At 45.4% G+C, this 24,293-nt stretch overlaps 1 protein-coding gene across 1 annotated transcript in view; it reads left to right on the top strand.

The window, feature by feature from the left end:
• The window catches only part of SCML4 (Scm polycomb group protein like 4), a 38,740-nt gene that overhangs the window by 1,770 nt on the left and 12,677 nt on the right, over positions 1-24,293 (top strand). The window contains exons 2-4 of the mRNA XM_016217564.2: positions 7,062-7,191; positions 9,382-9,582; positions 13,969-14,163. Coding sequence (XP_016073050.2) covers positions 7,062-7,191; positions 9,382-9,582; positions 13,969-14,163 — 526 coding nt within the window. The remainder of the gene's footprint in view (positions 1-7,061; positions 7,192-9,381; positions 9,583-13,968; positions 14,164-24,293) is intronic.

The raw sequence follows: 24,293 nt of genomic DNA, 5'->3' as shown, positions 1-24,293 counted from the left end.
TGGGGAAATGTGTGGGAATTATTTCAGACCAGCAGCTCCCAGACAACTCTCCAAGTGTGCAAGTCGAGGAGAACGGCTCTAAGCCTGGTGCCAGTCCGCATGAAGTTCCTGCCCAGTCATGACATGAGAGAAATAACCGTTTGAAAGGCTTCATAAAGCCAAAATGATTCCACTTAAAGGATTATCCTTTATCCTTTCTTCTTTATTATCCTACTATTTTGGTGTTAAAGTTTATTTTATTTTATTAAGTGTTGTACATTGTAAGGATTTGCTAATTTTTAAAAAGTCCTATTTGGCAAAATAAAGTTAGCAAACTGCAGTCTCTCCAGTTTTATTTTAACAGTTTCTTAGACCCTGAAGTCCCATTTACCATTAACAAAAGGGTTTTAATTATGGAGAAGCCAGCAAGGAAACTGTACAGTTTCATTCCATTGACCAAATAACCACTAATTTGGCAATTTTAACAACCTGGGACACAGTTGGTGCCAGAAGTTGCTAAAAACGCTGAGCCAGCAAAATAAGATATTACTTGGTCTGCTCTTAGAGATCTCAGATTTTATTACTGAGAAAATGCTTTCAAGCCCTCCCTCAGAGTTCGTCTACTGTAGACACATTTCTTACAAGCTCGATTATACCCTTTTATTAACAGCCTTAGAACTGAAGGGGAAGATATGTGGGGGGAAAAGACTGCACATGGAGCTGGATGCTGAGGGGATAATAGTAGTTCTATGATAATATATTAATAACACAGAACAATAAAATATGCAATAGTATTAATATTATAAAATAATAAATAACATAATTTTGTCATATTGATAATAACATTATGATATATTTATACTGACAATATTACAATAAACTAAGGACCCGAGCCTTTGGCAGACTTGTCCCCGGGAGGTCCTGAGGACATCTGCTGTGCTGACTATTACAGGGCTAAGCTGGCTGACGCTGTCACTTCTTGCCTGGTGCTGTCCCAATCTGCTCTGTAAATCACTGTGTTCCTGCACATGCGGAAACTCTCTCTGGTCCAAGTAGGGGACAAGCTTCTCCTTTAAGACTAATCACACAGGCAGTGACATTTAACCCCTTCCCTGGGTCTTGAGAATAACACGGGTGAATTATAGGCAGAAAAGGGAGAGTTCAACCGGCAGTCAGATGTCAGTGCTCCAGAGTTCATAGGTCGTACCTCCTCCCAGGGCCCATCTGGGCACCTTTCTCTTGGCCCTGGCCGACAGCCACATTGCGGGGGCACCCTCATTGCTGTGAGAGCAACATTTTGTGGTCTTACTGCCCCATTCTAGTCCAAGTCAAAGGAAGCAAACACCTCTGAAGAGCCTACTCTGACTGCCACGCAGAGAGTGATCTTCGTCATCAAACAGAATCTTTACATGTCGTTTGCTGCACTTGCTATTGGCTTAGGTCTTTCGTTCAGAGACTCCCCAAGGTCAACAGGTAGATTCTGTGACAAAAAAGACCATCGGAGTGTTTTTAAAGAGATAAAGAGAAAGGGTCTGCACCAAGGACAAACCCTAGCTCCCATTCTGTAGACAGATGACTCAACGTCTCCACATGTGGGATTTTCAGTTTCTGTGTCTTTATGATTAGAATTATGATTTAAGCAGGAAAAAAAGTACTGGATTTTTAAGATAGCCACTTGTCTACATAATAATAATAATTAATACTAATTGCAATGTTATGTAACATTTATTGAGCACTTCTGTGTTTGTGGCTCTAGGCCAAAGAACTTTATGCGTGTTTTCTTATTTGATCCTTGATAGTTTGACAGTAAAGGGAGCCAGAAAAGCTGCGGAAATTGGCACGACTCAATCATCCCCCACAGCCTGAGGCCACTTATTGTCAGGCCAGCAGCCCTGACAATAGATGCTTCCACAATCTCTTTGTATTATTGTTCAGAATAGTAATTATGCTTCCTGATTCAAAAAAGAGCAAATTGTGTTCTGTCTGCTATGTTTAATGAGTTAGAAAAGTGTAACATGTTCTAGAAAGAATTTCATCCCTGAAATACTAAAAACAAAAGGTTAAAATGTTCTAAAATGCTGGTAATTATATTACTCAGGACACAAAGTCAGCTGCTGTAATGGTGGCTTAAAGATGATAGAAGCTAATAATTTCTCTCTCATGTTAAAGTCTGGGAAGACAATTTGGTGCTGATACGATGGCTTGATGGTGTTGGGGACCCAGGCTCCTTCTATATTGTTACTCTGCTATCTTAACACAAAGTCCATACTTCATGCTCTAAAATGGTTCCTCTAGTTCCCACTATCCCAGTAGTCCAGCCAGCAGAATAGGACAAAGTTAGTGGAGACATGTTTTTCCTCTTTAAGGGCCCAGCCGTCCAAGTTGCACTTTGCATCTCACTGGCCAGAACTTAGTTACTTGGCCTCACTTAGCTCCAAGGAAGATGGGAAAATGTAGTGTTGGGTGACCAGGTGATGAGCTAAAATTCAGGGATTCCATTATTAAAGGAATAGGGAGCATGGATATTTGGGAATACCCAACAGCTTCACCTAAGTACTTAAAGGGCAGTCTTCTGTTACAGGAAATTTTACTTTAAAGAAAAGTAATTTTATAATGAACATGGATAAACACAGTTTGTTTTGTTCTCCTTTTCTTATTGTCATCTTCCCCCTCACCCCAAAGTATGTGCTCTTGGCACTGTATAATAAGAAGTCAAGTTCTCAAAAATCTCAAGAGAATGTTCAAATTTAAGAAGAAAGGGTTTTGTTTGTTTCAACACTTGTTTGAAGCTTCTTTCTAAAATGTGTTTTCATTATAAATGTTGAATTGGCTTCAATGCTTCTTTGATTATCCAGATCTTATATTGCCTTAGAATCATATACTGTACATGAGCACTAAATGTAGCTTAATAGTAGGCAAGGAAAGACTGGATATCTAATAACTTCCTGTGCCTATTTTCAAGTCCCTCTCTTGCGGATGGTAGGTATGGTGTTCCACCTGTGGTCCATGGTGGAAAATGATTTCGCAAACACAGGCTGGGCGGGGGGCAGGGCATTCCCTCTGGCTGAACATTGTGCAGCAGCACAGTGGGCAGGGGCTGTCTCTCCTTTGGACTTCTGTTGCCCCCCAGCCCCTACCCCAGGGCTGGAGCAGGGGTCAGGGTGGAGGTTCAGCAGTAGGTCGGGGCAGTGTATGCTGGCAAATGTTTCCAGCATTTTGAGTGTAGCTCCCATGTGAATGTTAGTTGATATTTCCATGGATGTTAAGGAGTGAGACAAACGTAAACAGTGAAGTCACATGTTGGAACTTCTTTCATCTGTCAAGGATGTAAGTGACATCTTTGCTGAATTGGATAATAGTTTTGAACTCAAAAAATATTTCAGTTTTTTGTGCTATTTACAGTGTAACAGCTATAGACAAGGCACACTTTTAAGTTTGTGTTTTTAACATTTTCTTAAATCTATAAATCAGCAAAATAATAAATTCAGCCCTAATTTGTAGCATTTGTCAATTTCCAAGGTTTAAATATTCCCAATATGGTCAATTTCATCACCAATGTGACACTGCAATGTGATTTTGGGAAAAGATATGCAGCCACACACCCATCTGTATTTCCAGGTTTCCATACAGATGCAATAGTAGAATAATTGGTAAATGTTGAGCTTTGAGTATCTATTACCTTTGTTTTTAATATACTTTAGTTAATACTCCAAGTATATATACATTCATTTTTAATAATGGCTGTGTTTAACAATCAACTTGCAATATTACTGAAAATCTAATAATCACCTCTGTGGACCCATATGAGCTGGCTCCGGGTCTCTCTGCTCTGAGTTCTTCTGCACATAATGCCTGTCACTGGATGTCCATGTCCCCTCTTCATAGCTCTACAGGGCTGACTGCTTTGACATAGAACTTGGCCCCCTAACCAGTTTCTGTAAGAAACCTGATCACACCAAGCATTTCTTGAAATGTGTGGTCTTTATGAAAGATTGCTGGGGTCACAAGACACAGTGAACAGGACTCCACTAAATAATTCTCACAGATAGATCTGGTTTTTGAATTCTTCTTTATCCAGTGATGGTTTTTTTGGTGTGTGTTTTTTTCTTTCCCCTTTTCTTCCTTCTTTCTCTGAATACCTGTGGAGTACTGGCTTCATTTTCTCCTCTTTTGGCTTCCTTCTGTCAGGAGGAAATTAAACCATTCTTCCCAGCCCCATCTGCTGTGGAGCAGCAACACCCTCTCCTTCGCCCCTTCCCCTTTCCCCCCTGTACCTCACCAGCTTCAGCGACTCTCAGGGCCCAGGGGAGAATCTGAACCCAACACAGAGTTGGTGGGAAAAAGCTCCAGCATTCACACCCTATCCCTCCCCCCTATTTGCACCTCTGAAAGGCACAAAGGTGCTGGACCATTCCCCACCCACATCCAAGCATCCCCTCTGTCTTCACTGTGATGCAGGCAGTATGTTGTATTGGGGTAATTTATTTTTCTAGGGAAGTTTTAATGCAAAGATCTTTCAGATAGGATCTCGGATTTGACTGAGGGGCATGTTGCCCAAGGAGGCCTCAAGGCCAAAGGATAATGGTCCCTCCTTCCCTTGGATGTTTAATCTCTCCCCCAGATGCAGGGGAAAAAAGGTATGTGTAGATTCAGAAACAGGCTGACTCCTAGGAATGGAATTAGGTCATCCGCTACAAACTTCTTGTTGTTGGATTGGATTTGCATTTCCAACAGGCAGGTTTTTAGACTAAAGTCTGAGGTTAAACACTGCGAGGTATTCAATTTTCCCTAACTCTGCTCCCCACAGCATCTTCTCAAACCCTGAGAGAGTTTTGTATGAAGAAAGAGAGTCTAAAGGAGGAATCCCCAAGGAAAGCCAAAGGCAGGGACATGGACAATGCTGTTCTTATCACATAGGCAGGGGGAGGGGAAAGAAGGGAGGGAGAGCATGATTTAAAAAAAAAGTCTGGTATATTAGTTCCCTAGGGCTGCTGTAACAATAAAAGGACAAACTGGGGGGGGCTTGGCCAACAGAAATGTATTGTTTCACAGTTCCAGAGGCTAGACATCTGAGATCGAGGTGTTGGCTGGGCTGGTTCCTCCTGAGGGCTGTGAGGGGGACTGTCCCAGGCTTGTCTCCAAGCTTCTGGTGGCCTCAGGTGTTCCTTGGCTCCATAGGTGGTGTTCTCCCTGTGTCTTCTCACTGCCTTTCCTCTGTGTGTGTCTGTCTCTGTATGTAAATTTCCCCTTTTTATAAGAACAACTGTCCTATTGGATTAAGGCCCACTTTAATGACCAGCTTCACTTGGTCATCTGCAAACATCCTATTTCCAAAAAGGATCACACTCACAGGTACTGGCGTTAGTTCTTCAACAGCTTTTTGGAAGACACATTTCAACCCATAGCATCCAGTATAATAGTTTTTGTCTTTTAACTAGACATTTAGTCCATTTGTGTTTATAGAAATGACTGGTAAGTTTGGGTTTAAATCTATATCTTATTTTGTGTATTCTGTTTGTCCCACTCATTCTATGTTCCTTTTACCTTTCTTTTTTGCCTGCTTCAATACTTTTTAATTTAATTTTTTCCCTACTCATTGAAAGTTATGCACTATGTTTTCTATGGTATTATTGATTGCTCTAGAAAGTGCAGCAAGCTTACTTACTAGTGTTTTTATAAAGTTAACCCTACTGTTACTTCTTCTTAGATAATACAAAGACTTTAGGACATTTTAACCCCATTTGTCTTCCCACTTGTATATGATTGTTGTCACACATTTTAATTCTTTTACTTCTTTAATTTATCAAGACATTATTATTATTATTTTTTAGAATGTATACTTTTATTGATTTCAGAGAGAAGAAGGGAGAGGGAGAAAGAGATAAAAATGTCAATGATGAGAGAGTCATTGATCAGCTGCCTCCCGCACTCCCCAAGCTGGGGATCGAACCCCCAACCCAGGCATGTGCTGTGACCAGGAAACCAACCGAGATCTTCTGGATCATAGGTCGATGCTCAACCGCTGAGCCATGCAGGCTGGTCCATAATTATTTTTATATAGTCAGTTTCATTTAAATTCACAGTGTATTTACCACTTAAAATTTTTTTAGTTTCTTTTGCATATCAGACCCTTCTACCTGGGATCACTTTCCATTTGCCTGAAGTACATCTTTTAAATGTCTCTTTAATATAGGTCCTCTAGTGATGACTTCTCTAGCTTTTTTTTGTCTGGTAGTATCTTTATTTTAATTTTTGGAAAAGAATATTTTTTCTGGGTGTAGAATTCTAGGTTGTCAGTTATTCCCTTGCAGCACATTGAAGGTATTCCATTTGTTAAAACTTCTTATATTTGCTCTGTCTTTTAACTTCTCCTCCATAGTTTCTATGTATTTGTCTCTATGCTCCTTTTTGGAGGTGACTTGTTGGTATTGACATTACCAACCAGTCATCTCCTCCTTAACCCATAAGAGCAAATGTCAGCTCCTCATTTGTGACTTCAAGTGAGCCCTTCAAGGTGGCTGCCTCTCACTAGCAAAGAATGTACTCCTGTCCACACTCAGGCTGTCTTTGACAGTCTCTGCTGCAGGAAATAAACACGGAGCAGTATGTTAGCCCTTGGAGAAATAGCTCCTGCTCTCTTTTCCAGAAGGATTCAGTGATCTTTGTGAGCAGAAAGCTCCGCAGAGGAGATGAGCTGCAGGGTCAGTCTCTGGGTGGCTGTTGGGAAAGCACTATCTACAGGATTCTAGGGAGCACAGGGGCTCATGCTGGGAACTGGCCCCCATCCTGCATCCTGCACTCAGAGGGCTTATAGGCATCAACTATTCATTCCTCTGTGTGCTCCCACTGGCGGACACAGCCATTTCTTGAGTGACCCCACTGTAAGGGTGGAGTGCAAAGATGACCTTTGAGTGTGACCCCAAATGTGAATCTTGAACATAGACTTGAATCTGGAGTTCAGCCCCCCAAGCTGCACAGTAGAAAGGTGTGGAAGCCATGGTTAACTGCCATCCAGGAAATACTCTGGGAGGGTGTAGAGAGCAATTCCAGATTTTCATTGACCAAATGGGCTCTCTTTGCAGCTCAAGTCTCGGGTTCTCATGACTCCTTTGGCCCTCTCACCTCCGAGGAGTACGCCAGAGCCTGACCTCAGTTCCATCCCTCAGGATGCAGCCACCATCCCCAGCTTGGTAATCCCACAGGATCTAACAGGTAGGTCAAGTGAATGAACTCCAAGGCTGTGATGGCCTGCCTATCATCTAAGCTTTACTTTGTGAATTAGAGAGCTACCACCGAAATAGCTCAAGTAAAGGATTTAGTGTGTTAGCCAACAGCAGATAGGATGACCAGGTTCTCTGAAAACACTAGTTTGAATGTTTCACAGCTTGGATTATTTGAAACTTGGTTTTCAATGCATCTTGGGTTTAGGCGCTTGCCTTGTGTGTGGGGGGGACTGGAAAGAGTAGTTGGTGGCTCAGTTTTTTCTTTCCAGAGCCAGGTTTACTTTGCACCAATAGTGAGCCTGCTCACCTTGAAGAGTTTCCACCTCTGTGTTTGTACTTCCATATCTCCTAAGTATCTTCCTCTCCCTTAATCCCTCCCGGCCACATTCTAATCCAGTCTAAGCAGCATGCAGCCCAGTGTCTCTCAAGGAGTATCCACCAGCCAACCATTCCATCATAGGAGTAACAACAATCAGATTGTCACATGCACGTGCATGCATACACTCGGTCCCCCCTCATCACCACTGCCCTCTCCTGCCCCTCCTAAATTCCTTCATTCTCCTCTTAGGTGAAGACTAAACTTGCTAAAATGGCCAACAAGGCCCTGTAAGTTCCCTCCTCCTGTGACCCAGCCCATTGCTCTCCTTAGTCCCTAGGATCACCCCTCCATCCCCACGGGATCTTAGCACAGTCTCTTCCCTCCATCTGGAATGATCTTCCCTCTGGTCACCCGACTTCTCCCTTGTATCTTGGCTCAGGCATACCTCCTCCTTCATCGGCTTCTTGCCAGGGTCCTCAGGGAGTCTCTCTGAGGAGGAAAGCAGCCGTTCTCAGGCCTGGGGACAGTGGTTGTGGCCAGGGGCTATCTTCCATCTGGGATCCAGGACACTTCATGAGCCTGTGTCCTGAAGGCCTCTCTCAGGGCTCTCCCAGCACCAATCAGTGTTTCTCACAGCTGAGGTCCCACATCAGCCCCTGTGACTCTCTGAGTAGGTGTGCCTCCACTCTGGGCCCTAAGCCCTGTGAAGCCAGGACCTTGTTGGTTTGGTTCACGATCTTCTCCATAAGGCCTAGCACAGTGTCTGGCATGAAGGTCTCTTATTAATTGTATTTCCTTAATCACCTGGGATGAGTAGAAGAGAGGCAGCCTGGTAGAGTGAAAAGAGCATTGGCCTTGACCTCAGAAAGGCTTGAGTCCAAATCCCTGCTGCACCACTAATTACAGTCGCTCTGAGCCTCCCACCAACCATCTGAAGACGCAGTTTCTTCATCAGTAAAGAAGGAGTAGTGCCTGTTCCCTGGCTTGTCTTAAGAATGAAACAAGAGAAAATATATAAAGTGCCTGGAATATAATATGTGATTAGTAAAAACTAATTTTCTTCACCTTTGTTGTTACTGTTCAATAGCCCTACTGGTCTCCTCTTAAAGTCCCTCTCTTGCATTAGTGGCCTCCAAGGCAAGATGCTCATGCTCTGGGGTGGGAGTGCGGGGGGGAGGAGCCCGAAGAGGAGAGTCAGTGTATAGAAGAAAATGTGATACCTACTATTGATATATACTTTTATCTCATCCTTTAAATATGATGTATAAATAAATAAACACATTTTGGGGCATGTGCCCCAAATTTTTTACTGAGGGGATATATTACTTTAGAAGTGTGGAAAACCATTGATTGGGCTCACCTAAATAGGCAGCTGAGTGTTTATTTTCCCTGAAATTGTAAATAGCACTCTCTTCAGAAGGTGGATACATAGTTTTTGGAGCGACCAACATTATCTTGATGTTTTTATTCATTAAAAATTAACAAAAATATGGTAAACATCATGTGTAGCTTGGTGGCTCCCTTGGAGAAGAAGGGAAGATTCTGTGTATGTACTTGCCCAGTATGGACATATGCTTATATATGCCGTCCACATGGGCCTCCATATCTGTGTACAATTCAGATTTGAGTACATCACATGAGACCCACCTGTCCATCTGTCCCTAACCAGGAGGCCCTCTTGGGAACAAACTCTGGCAGTTGGGGTGATTGGCTTCTTTGCTTCTTTTATTAAGTAGGAAGAACCAGTCCCACTTTTGCCATTTTTCAGCTTTCCAAGGCCAGGGCCAAGGGGACCCATGGAGAAGCTCCCTGGCCTGTTGTCACTGATACTGAGGGCTTTGTGGGTCTCTGTTCCCACAGTCTGCCTCTACATCAACAAGCAAGCCAACGCAGGGCCCTACCTGGAGAGGAGGAAGGTGCAGCAGCTTCCCGAGCACTTCGGGCCCGAGAGGCCGTCGGCAGTCCTGCAGCAGGCCGTGCAAGCGTGCATCGACTGTGCCCACCAGCAGAAGCTGGTCTTCTCCCTGGTCAAGCAAGGCTACGGTGGCGAGGTGGTGTCAGGTAAGGCCCTAGAGCAGGTTTATGAGGGGGACCATGGGTGTCTCTGAAGAGGAAATCAGCCATTCTCTGACAAGGGGGACAGTGGTTGTATTCAGGGTCTAGTCTCTATCTGTTGGGCTCCAGGGTCCTTTATGAGTCTGTGTGCTGAAGGCCTCCCTCAGGGCTCAAGGAGAAGATTCTTCCACACCTGGACAAGAGGATTGGACATCGGAAATCTCACCCTTGACTCTTTTCTTTCTCCCACCCCCACTTCCCACCCATCAGTAAATCCTATTGCTCTAACTTTAAAATATATCCAGAACCTAGCCACTTTTCACCACCCACAGCAACCACTCTGGTTCCTTAAAAATATAAGCCAGATCATGCCCATCCTCTGCCCTAAACTCTTAATGGCTCCCATGTCACTCTGAGAAAAGCCCACACCCTAACAAGGCCCCGTAGGCCCTATGTGACCTGGCCCTTGCTGCCTCTTTAATCTCCTGGTCACTTCTCTCAAGTCCCCCACTCTGCTCTGGCTATAGCTTCCTCCTTGCCGCTCTTTCTGTGTCCTCAACCGTGTTTGTGCCCCAGGATCTTTGCACCTGCTATTCTCTCTTTCTGGAATGTTCTTCCCCAGCCCACTATGTGATTTGCTCCTGGACTTCCTTCAGGTTTTTACTCAAATGCCTCTTTATCAAAGAGCCCTTTCCTGACCACCTTGTCTAAAGTATCAAGCCCCTGTCACTCTTTATTCTTTACTCTGCTCCATTTCTTTCTCATGGTACTAATCCCCATGCTGGCAGTGGGGAAAGTTCATGGTCTCAACTTCATCTCACAGGGCATGTTTTTTTTAAACAAGAGCCTTTAAATTCAATCCCTTCTCTCCTTGTTGTTGCCCATCTACAGTTTCAGCCCCAACCCAATAGCTTCCCGAGGGAGCAGAAGTTGTCATCACAGTGAGAGGCGGAATTAGGAGTTCTGTTCCATTCTAATGTCTTACTGGAGGCTGTCTACACAGTGGCTGTCACCACCTGCCCTTAAGTCCTGGGGATGTCTTGACTGCAAGGGGATAGCTTGGTGTCTTCTCTGGCTCAGCATCATGGACACAGTCTCCATATCAGCAAGGAAAAGGGAGACGATTACCAGCAATGGGGCTGTGCAGCTGACCCTGCTGGCTGGCTAAGATGGGGGAGAGAGGACTCTAATGTGGCTGCATCATGAAAAACAAAGCAGCACATTTTATTTAACTCTGAATCCTCAGGTCTAGGGTCTGGGAAGGGTGTCCAATCCAGCCTCCCCAGCTCTGAGTGACTTAACCTGCCTTCTAGAGCTCTCTCTGAGCAGGAAGCTGGGTCTGACTTGTTGGTAATTGACTAAAATAGAACTTGGCTAGGTCCAGGTGCATGTGTCTGACCCGGGGTGACTTTTAAGAGACTTTAGCAGATGTGAGCAGAGATAGAAGTACTGCACTGAGAGAGGCCAGGAGAGACCTGCTGTCTGGCCTTCTAAGAGCCCCTTGGCTGTTCCCCTCCTGGTTTCTGTCTGAGAGCCAAGTTCTCAGTCTTGGGCTGCAACCTGAGATCAAAGGCCTTGTCCGTCTCCTTAGGAAATAGCAGGGCTCAAGACACAGGCCCCGTGCTAAGAGAAAGCTCCTCCTGTACTGTGTGCCCATCCTCTTGAGCAGATCCCACCTGACTGATTCTTTATGGCCCCTTCCCAAAGCTGGGAGAGATGACCCTGTTTTCCTGGCTTTCTTGCTCAGCCTTTCTGTGGCCTCAGGGGCTTTGGTGCTGGGAAGGAGCTGCAGCGCCTGGCACCAACCAGCATGGGCAGAGCCTCTCCAAGTTTCCCTTGGCTGAAAGATTCCCAGGAAAGCCAGAGCTGAGCACTTGGTCTTGGTGTCTTAGAGAATGCAGCCGCACTAAGGAGGCTCCTCATGCCACCACCTTGAGGTTGGGAAGCAGCAAGGTGGTCTTCATGTTACTGATGGTGGTTGGAAGCTCGGCAAGGCCAAGTGACAGCACCGAGGTGGTTTAGGGAAGGAGTCAAGGAGAAACAGCCAGGCTCTCCCACTCTCCACTGAGAACCTGATCCTTAGGACACTGCTTTCCAAATATGCCCATGGCAGAATACACAAAGAATGATGATACCAACACAATGAGCTGCAGGAACCAAACTGCCATGCTGGGCCTCGGGGGAGCAGTCTTGCAGTGCCCCACACCCGCTACCTGCACGCCTGCTGGGATGCTCTGCCTTAGCCACCCTCTCTCCCAGGGGTAGACTTTCTGATCTCACAAATCCATGTCCCCCTCCAAGACGTGGAATTTTCCCACTTATGTGATCTCCTAGGCACCTCTAGGAAAGTGTGCACACCGATTTATGGGACAGACCTGAATCCCCAGACCCTCCTACTGTGGGTTCAGTTTCCAGCACACCCAGTCTTCTAAGGTATTGGAGGCAGGCAATTGTATTCATGCTAGGAAGGAATTGCTAGAGCATCTGAATGGCCAAGATGACCCCTTTGGTGAGCATCTTGGGAGCTCATTGGCTGTCTTTCTTAATCAGGGTCACCTGGAATATTAGAATGACAGGCAAGTGCACTTAGAGGCCACACCCTCTCTGCAGTTTCCTCATCTGTAACATGGGGTAACCATTTTTCCACCTTCTTCTCTGGACAGTCAGGAGGCCTAAATGAGGTGATGGATGTGAAAGCACTTGTCAAACTATAAAGAGCTGCACAAAATAAATGGGTTATTTTTATTTCCAATTAAAATGGGTATTTTTGTTTGTTTGTTTGTTTTTAGTTTTGAAATAAAAACTAGCTCTGTCCGCCTCTGCCCCCGCCCTTGCTGTCTGCCAGTCTTTGGGAGATGCAACATAGAAAACCAGGCTGCCCTCTGGGTGTTGACGCTGAGTGGTGGAGGCCTAGGTGGGAGCAGAACGTCCTGTTTGAGATTTCCTTGTGTTCCTCACACTGGGGTTGATGTGCAGGCTTCTTGGGGTGAGAGAAGACTGTGAGAAGAATTACAGAAAGGAACATGCTCTGGGCTGGAAGAAACTTGTGTTTCTTCTAAACTCAGATAACTCTATAGAAATCGAGTTTGATCTAGCTTTACTGTGGAGAGATTATTGTTCTTTTATAAGATTCTTCCCCAGAGAACTAGAATGAACCTTGAACTCTGTGAGGAAGAATTAGAGACCTCAGTACAGATCTATCTATATCATCTATCTATCTATCTATCTATCTATCTATCTATCTATCTATCTATCTATCTATCTATCTATCATCTATCTATCTATCTATCTATCTATCTATCTATCTATCTATCTATCTATCATCTATCATCTATCTATCTATCTGTCATCTATCTATCTATATCTATCTATGTCTAGGTAGAGAAATCATTATAATGCAATAGTATACATACATACATTTCTTAGCTCTCTTTACTGAAAGGCCCCAGAACTAACTGACACCCCAGCAGCAATGAGCACATCCAGTGCCTAAATCTTGGTTTCTAAAATCACTCTTCAATAAACAGCACCAGGGCTGCTGGAGAAATGGCTGATTTTAGGGCTGGAGCAGGGGAAATACAAGATGAACCTGGAACATACTGAAGTGTCAGTATCTAAAGAGTTGCTAAAAAAAAAGGGAAAGGCCTGTCATAGGGACACAGGAGTCAACCTAGAAGCTCGACCAATTTGAGCAACAAAATAAATAATGTAGTATTGGATAACCACAGTACAAAATAAATATCCTGAATCTGTAGTGATATCAATAAATGATTGAATAAATAAATAATAAATAAATGGAGGAGAAATTCTTCCTTCTGGAAGAATTTCAACTGATCCAGACTCTCCCCTTTCTAGAAGGTAAGGGTTGGGCAGGACCTTGTGACTTATTTGTAAGGCAATAAGAAATGGAGGGTATAGTGGGAAAGTGTAGCAAACACTGTCTCAGCCCAGTGAAGGTTAAACCCCAGTGATGTCATGGACATCATGGGTACGTGACCTGATGCGATGAAGAAGGCATTCACCTCTGTGTTCTTCCTCCTAAAAAACTCATCACCCCAGTCAGATGATGAGAAAAACATCAGACAAACCCAAATTGAGGGACATTTTACAAAATACCTGACCAGTACTCTTAAAATCTATCAAGGTCATTGAAAACAAGGAAAAACTGAGAACCAGCACCAAACTAGAGGAGACTAAGGAGACACCACAACTACCTCCAGTGTGGTCTCCTGGATGAGACCCTGGAACAGAAACAGGACATGCATGAAAACCCAGGTGAAATCCAAATAAAGCCTAGTTAGAAACAAAACTGAACGAACAAAAGCGTCTTCCCAGGGCTGAGACTTGGGGCTTTCTCCAGCGCCCACCCTGAGTTGCTGTCTGGTTTTCCAGTCTCGGCGTCCTTTGATGGGAAGCAGCACCTGCGGAGTCTGCCCGTGGTGAACAGCATCGGGTACGTCCTCCGCTTCCTCACCAAGCTGTGCCGCAGCCTCCTGTGTGATGACCTCTTCAGCCACCAGCCCTTCCCCAGGGGCTCCAGTGCCTCTGAGGAAGCCCAGGAGAGCCAGGAAGGCAGGATGGAGTCAGGTAGGCTTAGTCCGTCTGTCTTCCCCTCGCCTGCAGGTGGTCCCAGGTGTACTTGCCCCCCCCCCCCGGGGAAGGTGAGGCTGCTGCTGAGGGAGCTGCCACAACTTCTTCGGAGCTTTCCTGCTGGAGGCCCCCGGGCTGCCTCTCTGGGAGCCCTGGGAGCAGTCAGGGCCAGCCAGGACCAAGGATACCTAGATGGTCCCCACACAGGCGCAGTGGGAAGAGGTCACTCCACTGTAGCTTCTAGGCCTATGCTATTAGAATTTAGATGAGATCACATTGCATATAATGCATGATTTTCTTCACACTCCTCTTGGGCATTTATTCATCATGGTTGACTGGTTGAAAGACTAAGAAACTAAGAAATCCTGAAAAAACTAGGGCTAAGAATCAATTACATTGGTCCTACCTGAGGACCTCGGATGCCTACTCATGTCAATAAAAGGTGTACCAGAGTGTCTGTTATCTCAGGAATCTGACCAGGCCTTAACCAAATATGTCTCCCAGTGAGAGTTAGTGTTTTTTTCTCATCACAGAATGGAAAGTGACCCAGGGACTAGTGCCTTTTGTACAGCCTGCCTCAGAATAGCTCAGCATGGGAAAGTGGAGAGTGGGAAGGACACCAAGGCCACATGGGCAAACTCGCCAGGACGTGTCTACCCAAGGGGCTAGACACTGACCAGAAGTGCTCCTTCTCCACTTAGCATCCCTGAGTTATGGATTTGCAAAGAATTAAATATGACTCCAGGTTCCCAAGGATGAACAGAAGTGTTGCCTTTTTTCTTTCTTCGGAAACAGTGCTGTTGATATATAAAGAACACACAGTGAGGCTAGATTCTAGTCATTCTCGCACTTTGCAAACATTTGCTGAACCCTCTCCTGTTCCAAGCCTCGTGAGACCTGCCTTGAGATAAGACAAATACACGAATTTAGGAAAGTTTTTGTGGTATTGAGTGACCGTTATGAATAATAAAAACTGATACATCAGTAGGTATCTGCTCACAGGCAGCCTCAGAACATTCAACAAAAGAACCCTTATAATAAGAGGGTCTATATCTTAAGCCTAGGAAGACAAGAGAAAGGAATAAATTTAGATTTTTTTGGTCTTGTTTTTTTAAACACTTTTTCTGTTTTTTTTTTTTAAAATTTAATTTTCAATTATAGTTGACATGCAATATTATATTAGTTTCAGGTGTACAGCAATTTTATACCTTATGAAGTGATCGTGCCACTAAGCCTAGTACCCATCTGATATCACACATAGTTATTTATTACATTATCGATTATATTCCTTATGTTGTACTTTACATCCCAGTGACTATTCTTATAACTGGCAATTTGTATTTTTTAATCCCTGTAAAACTTAGCTGACTCAGAAACATAGTCTAAAGCTTATGTATCTTCTGGTGAATCTTGCAATAAGAATAGCAGAATTGCCTGATTTCACTTCCCATTGAACAACCAGTGACCCTGGGACATAATCATAAGGCCACACAGTCCATGTCTCCCATTCTCCTTTAAATGTATCCTGTAAGACCATTTCTTCACTGTTCATGAATAAATCTAGGACAAATCTTGTGACTTTTCTGGCTTTTTTCAGGTAACAAAACATTCTCTAGTCAATAATTAATATGTCCAGGTCAGTGTGACAATCAAACTTTAAATTTCACTCAAAGATATAATTACTCCCCGTGCCCAGCTCAGGCCTGCTTTGGCCAGTTGCCTGCAGCAGTAAAGGAGGGGATGGTTTGCTTCTCTGCACCCCTGCCCAGCCTTGTGTTTTTGCCCCCTCGCATATCTAGCTAATGATTTCGAATCCTTCATGATCTGAGTGGGGGAAAGAGTAAAGGCAAGAAGTAAGAGAGTTTTTATTTGACTAATCCCGCAGTGAGTCGGCATCATGCTGCCTGGTTCTGGTGGGTATTTAAAGCTGATTCTTCATCCTGTGGGCTCTTACATGGGTCTTTCTGCGATTCTAACATCTCTCATTTGCACTTTCCTTGTCATGGACAAATGTAACTCCTCTCTGGCTGCTCACTTTTAGTTCCTTCCATAGCCTCAAGGTACCTGCAAGTAAATCTCTAACTTCTTTCTGCTGAGGCCCTCTTGTGCCTTCAGAGAGTTCTGTAGAAAGGATCTAAGATCTCACTTCAGATCTCTCCTCTGATGGCATGCGTCCATGATGGCATGCGTCCAGCCCCTGAGAAACACTCGCACATTCTCTACCCAAACAAATTGTGGGCACGCAGGCTGATCCCTACGGGCACCTCTTCTTTGCTCTGCCATCAGAGCAGCCAGACTTTTGCATTTCTCATGGGAATCAAACAGTGATCCATTGTGTCTCTCAAGTTCCAGGGACAGACAGCAAGCTATTCACATGGCCATGTTGAAGCCCTTGGGGACATACTGGACAGTTCTCTTCATAATTCATCTTCTATTCAACCTGTTTCTCAACCTCTACAGTTTCTTTTGTAGCTTAGATGTGGACTGTCAGCTATAGGTAGAAAACTGGCTTCCCACAGTCTCTTTCTGCAAGATCGGCACACTTCACTCTGGTATGGGGTGTCTATTGTCTTGCAGCCTCAGCCAAACTGGAAACTAAAATAGTTTCATTTTAACATCCTGTCCCAGGAACCTCTCTTCAGCTGTCTTTAGTGATCTCTCTCAAAACTTTTGCCTTGGTTTTCACTGTATTCTCTCCCCTTCCACGCTCACCATGCCGAATGAAGTTCCAGTCTTTTCCCTGGAGTAGTGTAGCTGCCTCACTGCTTCCCTTGACTGAGGCAGGTATTTCTACCTGAATGCTGGTTTCATTCCTAGTTGGCTTGGCTTTGGAACTAATGACACCAATTGTTTTTAGGAGCCCTTTCCTAGCCAATGACTGCTTTGAAAAATGGAATTGCTCCAAATCAACCAACTCCATGGACACTGTTCCTCATGCCCTGGGTGTTTCAGACCAGAGTGCTGTGTGTTTCATGTGTCCGGAGCTTCAGGGAGGGTGGAGGAAGCAGCTATGGCACAGTCTGCTCTGAGCAGCCTCCTTGTCACACGTCTTTCCCACCGGCCTGCCATGGGGTCTAAAAAATGACACCATTCAAGAGTTTGCCTTTAGATTATGACATTACCTCTTCAGGTTTGCTTCGTCAAAGTTCCCTTAAAGGCTAACATGCCAAATTATTATTACTTTCTATGAGGAGTTAGTTTAGTACCTGTTTCCTACCACTGTGGCAATGAAGGCATGGGCATTTACAAGGGAGAAGGAATGGAAGTCTTTGTTGATTTTAGGCCCATATCTGCCCATAGGACCACATCATTCCTAAACAAGATTGTATGGTCTTGAGCTCATTTGAACCAGGTCCTGCTCTGCCCTGAGGTTATTCTGTCAAAGCTGGAGTGTTTTAGGCTCACTGCCACATAGTGCTCTCATGAGAGCACTTCCAGAAGACAGTTAATCAGACAATCAGAAATGCAAAGCCATGGCACATAAGAGATGTCAAAGGAGCTATGATGTTTGTGGTTGAAAATGGACAATTTGGGGAAGACATGAATTTCTGTTCCACTACAAAAAAACAGCAGGCCTGTGGATGTATTCTCTGTGGCCCTGAAGCTGGATTTAATTTAGCCTGAGGTCTTGCCTCTCAAACTCTAGTCAGGAGCATTGTCATGACCTGTCAAAGGCAAAAGCTCAGAGGCCCTCCCACACTCTTTAAACATTGATTCCCGCGTGTTTTGGAGACAGCAAAGTTTGGGAAACATGGATTGAAGGAACACTCTCCTAGATGGGGAGCTTGACAGCTGAATAACCAAGTGGAACTCTCAAAAGTTAACTAAGTGGAGTTGACATTATAAAGACCTTTTTAAAGTCAAAGCATTCAGAAGTAGAAGGGGCTGCTTGGATGGCAGTAGTCTCCCCATTATTGGTGACAAGTGCAGATTCCCATTGTTAGGGCCAGAAGGGGAAACTCTGGCAACCCAGAGGAATGGGAGCAAGATGTTCTCTCTGGTCCCTTCCAGGCTGAGAGGTGGCAGAGGACAGCCTTGGATAACAGGAGGTCAGGGTGCCCCAAAAGCCCCAGCGAGGGGGCCCTCCAAGGGTGAAGGTGAGGACACTAAGACAGAGGGCTCACATTAGAGCAGAGAAAGGGCTTCTTCCAAATTTCTTCCTCATACTTTTGAAATATAAACTGTCCCACCAAATGATCTTTCTCTTGTGTCCAGGAAAACCAGGCTTCAGACCTACTCAGCTGCCTGAATTCAGTGTGGAAGATAGTTCTTGGCTTGAGACCAGGAACTTAGTCATTTTCCTCCGATTCTATTAACTGATGGTCATCCTTGGTTTGTGTTTTAGGAAACAAAGCAGCTCTCCAGGTGCTGTAGGAGAATGGAGGCAGAAATGTGGGTTTGATAACATTTATGGTTCTGTTGGACATCATGAGATGAGCAAGGGGAAAATTTTACCTTACCTTTGAATATTAAAAAAAAAATCTCAATTATAACTAAGCTTTAGCCATTGCTTCTCAAACTTTAATGTGCTCAGGAGCCGCCTGGACATGTTAAAAAGCAGAGTCTGGCTCAGTGGGGCTGGAGTTGGCCTGAGAGTCTGCATTTCCATCAGGTGCCCAGGTGACATTGCTGCTGCTGTTGGTTGGGGACCACACCTTGAGTGATGAGTGTGGGCTGACCGAGTCCTGCTCACAAAGGAAAATTTATTTTAGGTTTTCAGCAAAATAAGTTTACCTCTGCTAGGATGATGCCTCTTCTGTATGTGTTGCCACTCAAGATAATCCAGTGTCCCATGGAGGTGACCATGGGCTGGGGAAGAAGAGAAGGCCTTGAGGGGGCAGAGTGGTTGGGGAGAGTAGCATGTGTGCAAATCTAGATGAGAAAGAGGATGTTTGCAGGGCTGGGGAGGAGGGTGGAAGAAAGGAAAGAATGACAACAGGCAAATTTCTCAGTGTGGACTGGCCACCACCTGCAGCGGGGTCTCTGTTCCCCAAACCCTGTTTACACATCCACAGTGGACTTAATTCTGCCTGTATTTCCGGAATCTGTGTGAAGCTGGAGCTCTCACCTCCCTGCTAGATAGACTTGAGGAGAAGGCCACGTGGTCCCCAGCAGAGCCTGAGACATAACAAGTCTGCAGTAAATATTTACTGACTTAAATTCTATGTAACACAACAGACCAAACTGTCTGCTCACCAAGAGTAGGGGAGGTCTGGAAACCGCAGATGTGAGAGTTGAACTCTTCTGCAAGATCTAATGTAGAGATTGGTTTCCTGCCTTTTGAAGGTTTAACATGATGGGAACAAATTGTTTACTTTTTGTTGAGCAGCTCTTTTCATATGCGGATGGTAGGGGTGGGAGATAAGGAAGGATATTTATTCTTGAGGCCTGATGTTTTTGTTCCTTGGCTGGTGGTCTTTGAGCCAAGCACCAGAAAGCTATCGGAGTAACAGACACTCCCAGTGTGTTCCATTTTGGTGGACCCTATACACCCGGCATTTAGAAATCAAATCTGTTTCTGTGTTGAACTACAAATTTGTCTAATATCATAGCTCTACAGAGAATGACTATACCGAGAATATCTGTTTCCAAAAGATTGTTTATTCCAAAGAGGAAATGGAGTTTATCCAGTGGCATTAATTCCTCGATATAGAAACATCCACTTGGTCAGTGAGCAAACATTCATGGAGCTCCCCCTATTTGTGGGGCACTGAGGCCTGGAGAGCCGAGGCCACACGGAACAGCAGCAGCGGAGAGGGCACTGAACCCAGGTCTCCTCCCGGCCCTTTGCTCTTCCTCCCCAGGCTGTCTGTCCGTTGGGCCCTGACGCTCGCTGGGCGGGGTGTATGTCCTGTTTCCCAGCTCAGCGGTCTGACGGCACAAAGTGGATGTTCACAAGTGGCTTGTGGTGCACCTGCGTCACCTCTTTTAGCAAAGATGTAAAAGAACAAAACAACCCCCAACTCCCATTCAGCAAAATGTAGGTGGAAACTGCACCCCAGGGAGATCCACTTTCGGTTCTCCCAGGTTTCTATCCGGGCCCCGAGGAGTGTCTTGTCCTTGTCCTTGTGCTCCAGCTTCATCCCGCTGGGTGACATTCACTGGGTAGGCAAAGCCTGTCACTCTAGACACCAGGAGGATTTGCTCTCTCTTCAAAACCCACACAAAGTGGCCTACTCCACTAGACCTGAGGCATGGTTTGATCTGATATTTTAAATAATATAGAAAATGATAGAGGGGAAAAGGGAAATGAAGGAAGGAGTGTTACTCCGGATGCCCTTGCAGCTGCTTGTCTCCCGGGGCAGGCTGATGATTGGAAGGTTGCGGAGCTGTGTTCCTCCTGTCATAGCCATGGGCCCTGGGAATGAAGTGAGCTGGCCGATTCTCAAGCCAAGGGTTGGAAAGGGGGCCATTTGGAAGGAGAACCAAGTATCAGTGTCAAACTCAGGTCTTAAGAATCCTCACAGAAAGTTTTGATGGAAAGCTTAAAGAAGTGTGTCCATGGTTCTGCAGCAGATACTAAGGCCTCATGTGTCTTCAGACAGGTCCAGGAGGCAGCCCAGCCAGCGCTCTGAGCAGGGAGCAGGGAGCAGGGAGCAGGGAGCAGGGAGCGTTTGCCAGTGCAGGCTTCCTAATTTGACTTCTGCCTGTGTGTCAATAGGATTCACTTAGGAAAAGCTATTTATTCTATTTTCAATGATGTTATTCATTAAATTGTAATATCAGTACATATTTTAAAGCATTGAGTAAAAGGGAAAATTATAACGTCCAGAGAAAAGCCTGGCTTTGTAGAATTTAAAATAGATTTTTGCAATGCTCACTAATTTACTATAGCCCTCTACATTGGAAGGCTTAGGCTATCTTTTGAGTCCTGTAGATACTGAGGAAGCACAAGATATGTATTCAATAATTATTGGTTAAATGAATGAATGAATGAATGAATGTTCCAATTAAATTGTTGGAACCACCCCAGGTACTTTAAATATGAGACAAATAGCATGATACTGAATCACACTGACCAATTTGATATTTTAATAGAAAATGTATATGTTAAAATGCAACAAAAAGAAATTAAGATAACACTTCTCTTGTCTGAAATTTTAAGCAAAATCATTTTGTGGAATAAAGATGTCAACACCCAAGACTTGAGGACCAGACTTGTGAGGATGGCAAATGCCCACTAGGCTCTTGGCAGTTTGGGAGAGTGCCTTCTATGAGGAGTGTGGAGGAGAAAAAGAGCCTGTAGGAAGAGGCCACATAGACTCTTCTTCCTATAGGGCTGGTCTCGGGAGTTCTCTGAAAGACACCCCTGCCCCTGCCCCATGCTCTCTCTTCAAATAAAAAATCTACTGGAAATCTGCTCCTTTGTTCGTGAAGCCAACTGTGCCTATGTGACACCCCTACCCATTAGTCCCCCATGAGTCACTTTCCAACTATCCAGATAATGCTGGGGACTCTTGAGTCAGCTGCAGAAAGCCTCTGTGTCTCTGGCAGGCCTGTCCAAAGGGTCTCCTGCCTGTGATGCAAGAGGAGATGTAGGGGATGGGCTAGACCTCAAAGGAGATCCAAGGGAATGGTGACCAAGTTCTCTGATTTATACATCAGAACGCAGAAAGCACAAGGACCGATGGGAATAAAGGACTGAATATATGAGATGTAGCCATTCTCAAGCCTCCAGGGCCCACAGTAGCTGTAATTGGAGACTCTACCCACCCCTTTGGGCTGCTCCCTTGGACTGAGCCCCTAAACCCCTGTGGTGGGCCCTAAGGTACTATCTGTTGCTTATCCGCACCAGTACCTGCTGTCATACATCAAAACAAGGGTAAAAATAGCAAACCATGCCAAGAATAGGCTTCAAAGTTACACTTCACGTACTCTCTCCTATCGGTGGGCAGTTTCTAGGTCTCATACCTAAGCCATAAACCCTGTGCTGAAAACAATCCCATAACTTTCCTGGCAGAGAATTGCACAGCTATTCCATGGCAGAGGCATCCTAGCTGCTACCGAGTTAATAATTACAGCTTCCATTCAGGATAAGCAGAGCCAAGAGGAATGAAACAAATTCCCTTTCCCATCTGTATTAGTTATCTTTTGCTGTGTGACAAGATACCACAAAACTTGGTGGTTTAAAATAATGTTTATTATTTCAGAGTTTCTGTGAGTCAGGAGTGAGGTGCAGCTTCACTGAGTCCTCTGGCCCTGGGTCTCCCACACGGTGGCAAAGACCTCAAAGCTCAGCTAGGGAAGGATCCACTTCCCAGCTCATTCACAGGGTTGTGGGCAGGATTCAGTTTCCCACACACTGTTGGTTCCTCTCCACAGAGCACCTCATGACACAGCAGCTTGCTCCCTGAGCGTGAAGAATACTGGGAAGTGCTGTGAGCCTCCCTGAAAGTCGGGGTGTCCATTTAGAACCAAAACTAACATGGTGTCCTCTATTCCAGGGACTCCAACATTTCCCTGATTAAGAACCATTTTTAATTTCCTCAGAGTTCTTTGTAAACCCCCAAAGTGTGGAGGCTATTAGGGAAACAGAGCATGACTGTGGGAGGTCCCCCCTTTTCCTCTCTCACCCCCTCTTGGGAGTTCCCATGAACCTTGGGGTAGAGGTTTGGCAAAGCTGCAAGTAGAGAGGGTGGTTGTGAACCTGCTCTCCCCTTGAGAATGAAAGGCCATTCATGATTCCAAACGGCTGACTTTGGGTGAAATTGCCTTTGGGCAAAATTTCCACACGAGAAAATCAACCCATAGGCTTAAAACAAAATCTTAAGCAAACTAGAAATATTGGGTAGGTAAACAAGAAACATCAAAAGGACTAAAGAAGTTCAGGTGTCAAGCATTAAAATTATGGTTGCTTTCTGTGCATCTCATTAAGGGAGAAAGGATAGAAATGTATTTAAATGGACCAGAGGGGAGTCATAAGGTTGATTCTGAGGGCTGAGGGAGCTGAATTTAGAGACAAGCTTAAAGAGAAAATCTATACTGGCCAGAGACCAAGTTAAGGGAAAATTTAATTGAAGCAAATGAAATGCTATGCCTCCTAGGTGGTGTGGCCTGGTGCCCTTTGAACCAGGAAGGCTGGGATGAGAGGCCACAGAGGGCCCTCAGGGAAAACATGATGAGCTTATCTGAGCACGAACAAGGGGCGGGACTGCTCGAGAAAAGGAAATCTGCAAACCTCTAGCTGAGCCTCAGTGCAAGGCAGCTGAGGGCAGAGAGGAAAGCTGCTGGCTTCTTCCACCAGGAAGTCCTTCGGAGGCCCACTCTGCCCCCCACTGCACTGAGCAGGTGTGGGGCACCGCTGGTGCCTGAGAGGAACACGTGTGAGGCTGCCTGGTGGCAGAGACACAGCCACCCAAGGTAGGAAACAATGCCCCCCTGGCTGGATGCAGGGGAGGTGCAGCTCTACTGGGGACTGGCTGTTGTTTCCTGGGGCCGCCCCCTCCTGCTCCCTTCCTCGTTCTGCTTCTCTCCTCGCAGGTCTCTTTCTCTGAGTTCCAGAGTTTACTGGCCATGCCCCTTGGGTGGTGGCACCAGGCGAAGCATCGAGTAATAGCTAGTCCACAGCCATTCGAGTGGCGGTGTTATTAGCCTGTCTGCATTACTTTCTTTTCTAATCTGGGTTTCTAGGCCAGAGGTTTGTGGTGCTGCCGTCTCTCTAAGCAGCCCAGCCAAGCCATTCACACATGGAGCCCTCTGGACAGTGACCCAGGGGGCTGACCTTCTTGCCAGCCTGGGCAGGGTTGTGTGGCCTGCTGGGCTGGGCAGACCTGTTGGCAACTGATCCCAAGAAAGGCAAGGGCTCCCAGCCTGGGGGGAGGTGGCCGTGATGCTGGTAGGAAAGGTTCACTCCGTGCAGCTGCTCCTGCAATTAGGAGGTTATGACTGAGGTGGGGAGATAAGGTGGGGAGCGGAGGGTGAGTGTGTGTGTGTGTGTGTGTGTGTGTGTGTGTGTGTGTGTGTGTGTGTGTGAGAGGGAGGGAGAGAGAGGGAGGGAGAGAGGGAGGGAGAGAGAGAGAGGGAGGGAGAGAGGGAGGGAGAGAGAGAGAGAGGGAGACTGGAACAGAATAGCGTCTGAAGCTCTGGAATTTGGGGGTTATTATTGCATGAGTAGGTATTATTGGCGA

This window comes from Miniopterus natalensis, chromosome 5 (assembly GCF_054644295.1).
Source record: "Miniopterus natalensis isolate mMinNat1 chromosome 5, mMinNat1.hap1, whole genome shotgun sequence".
Lineage (NCBI taxonomy): Eukaryota > Metazoa > Chordata > Mammalia > Chiroptera > Miniopteridae > Miniopterus > Miniopterus natalensis.
The sequence above is the reverse complement of the archived record's forward strand: the minus strand, read 5'-3'. Positions and strand labels throughout refer to the sequence as shown.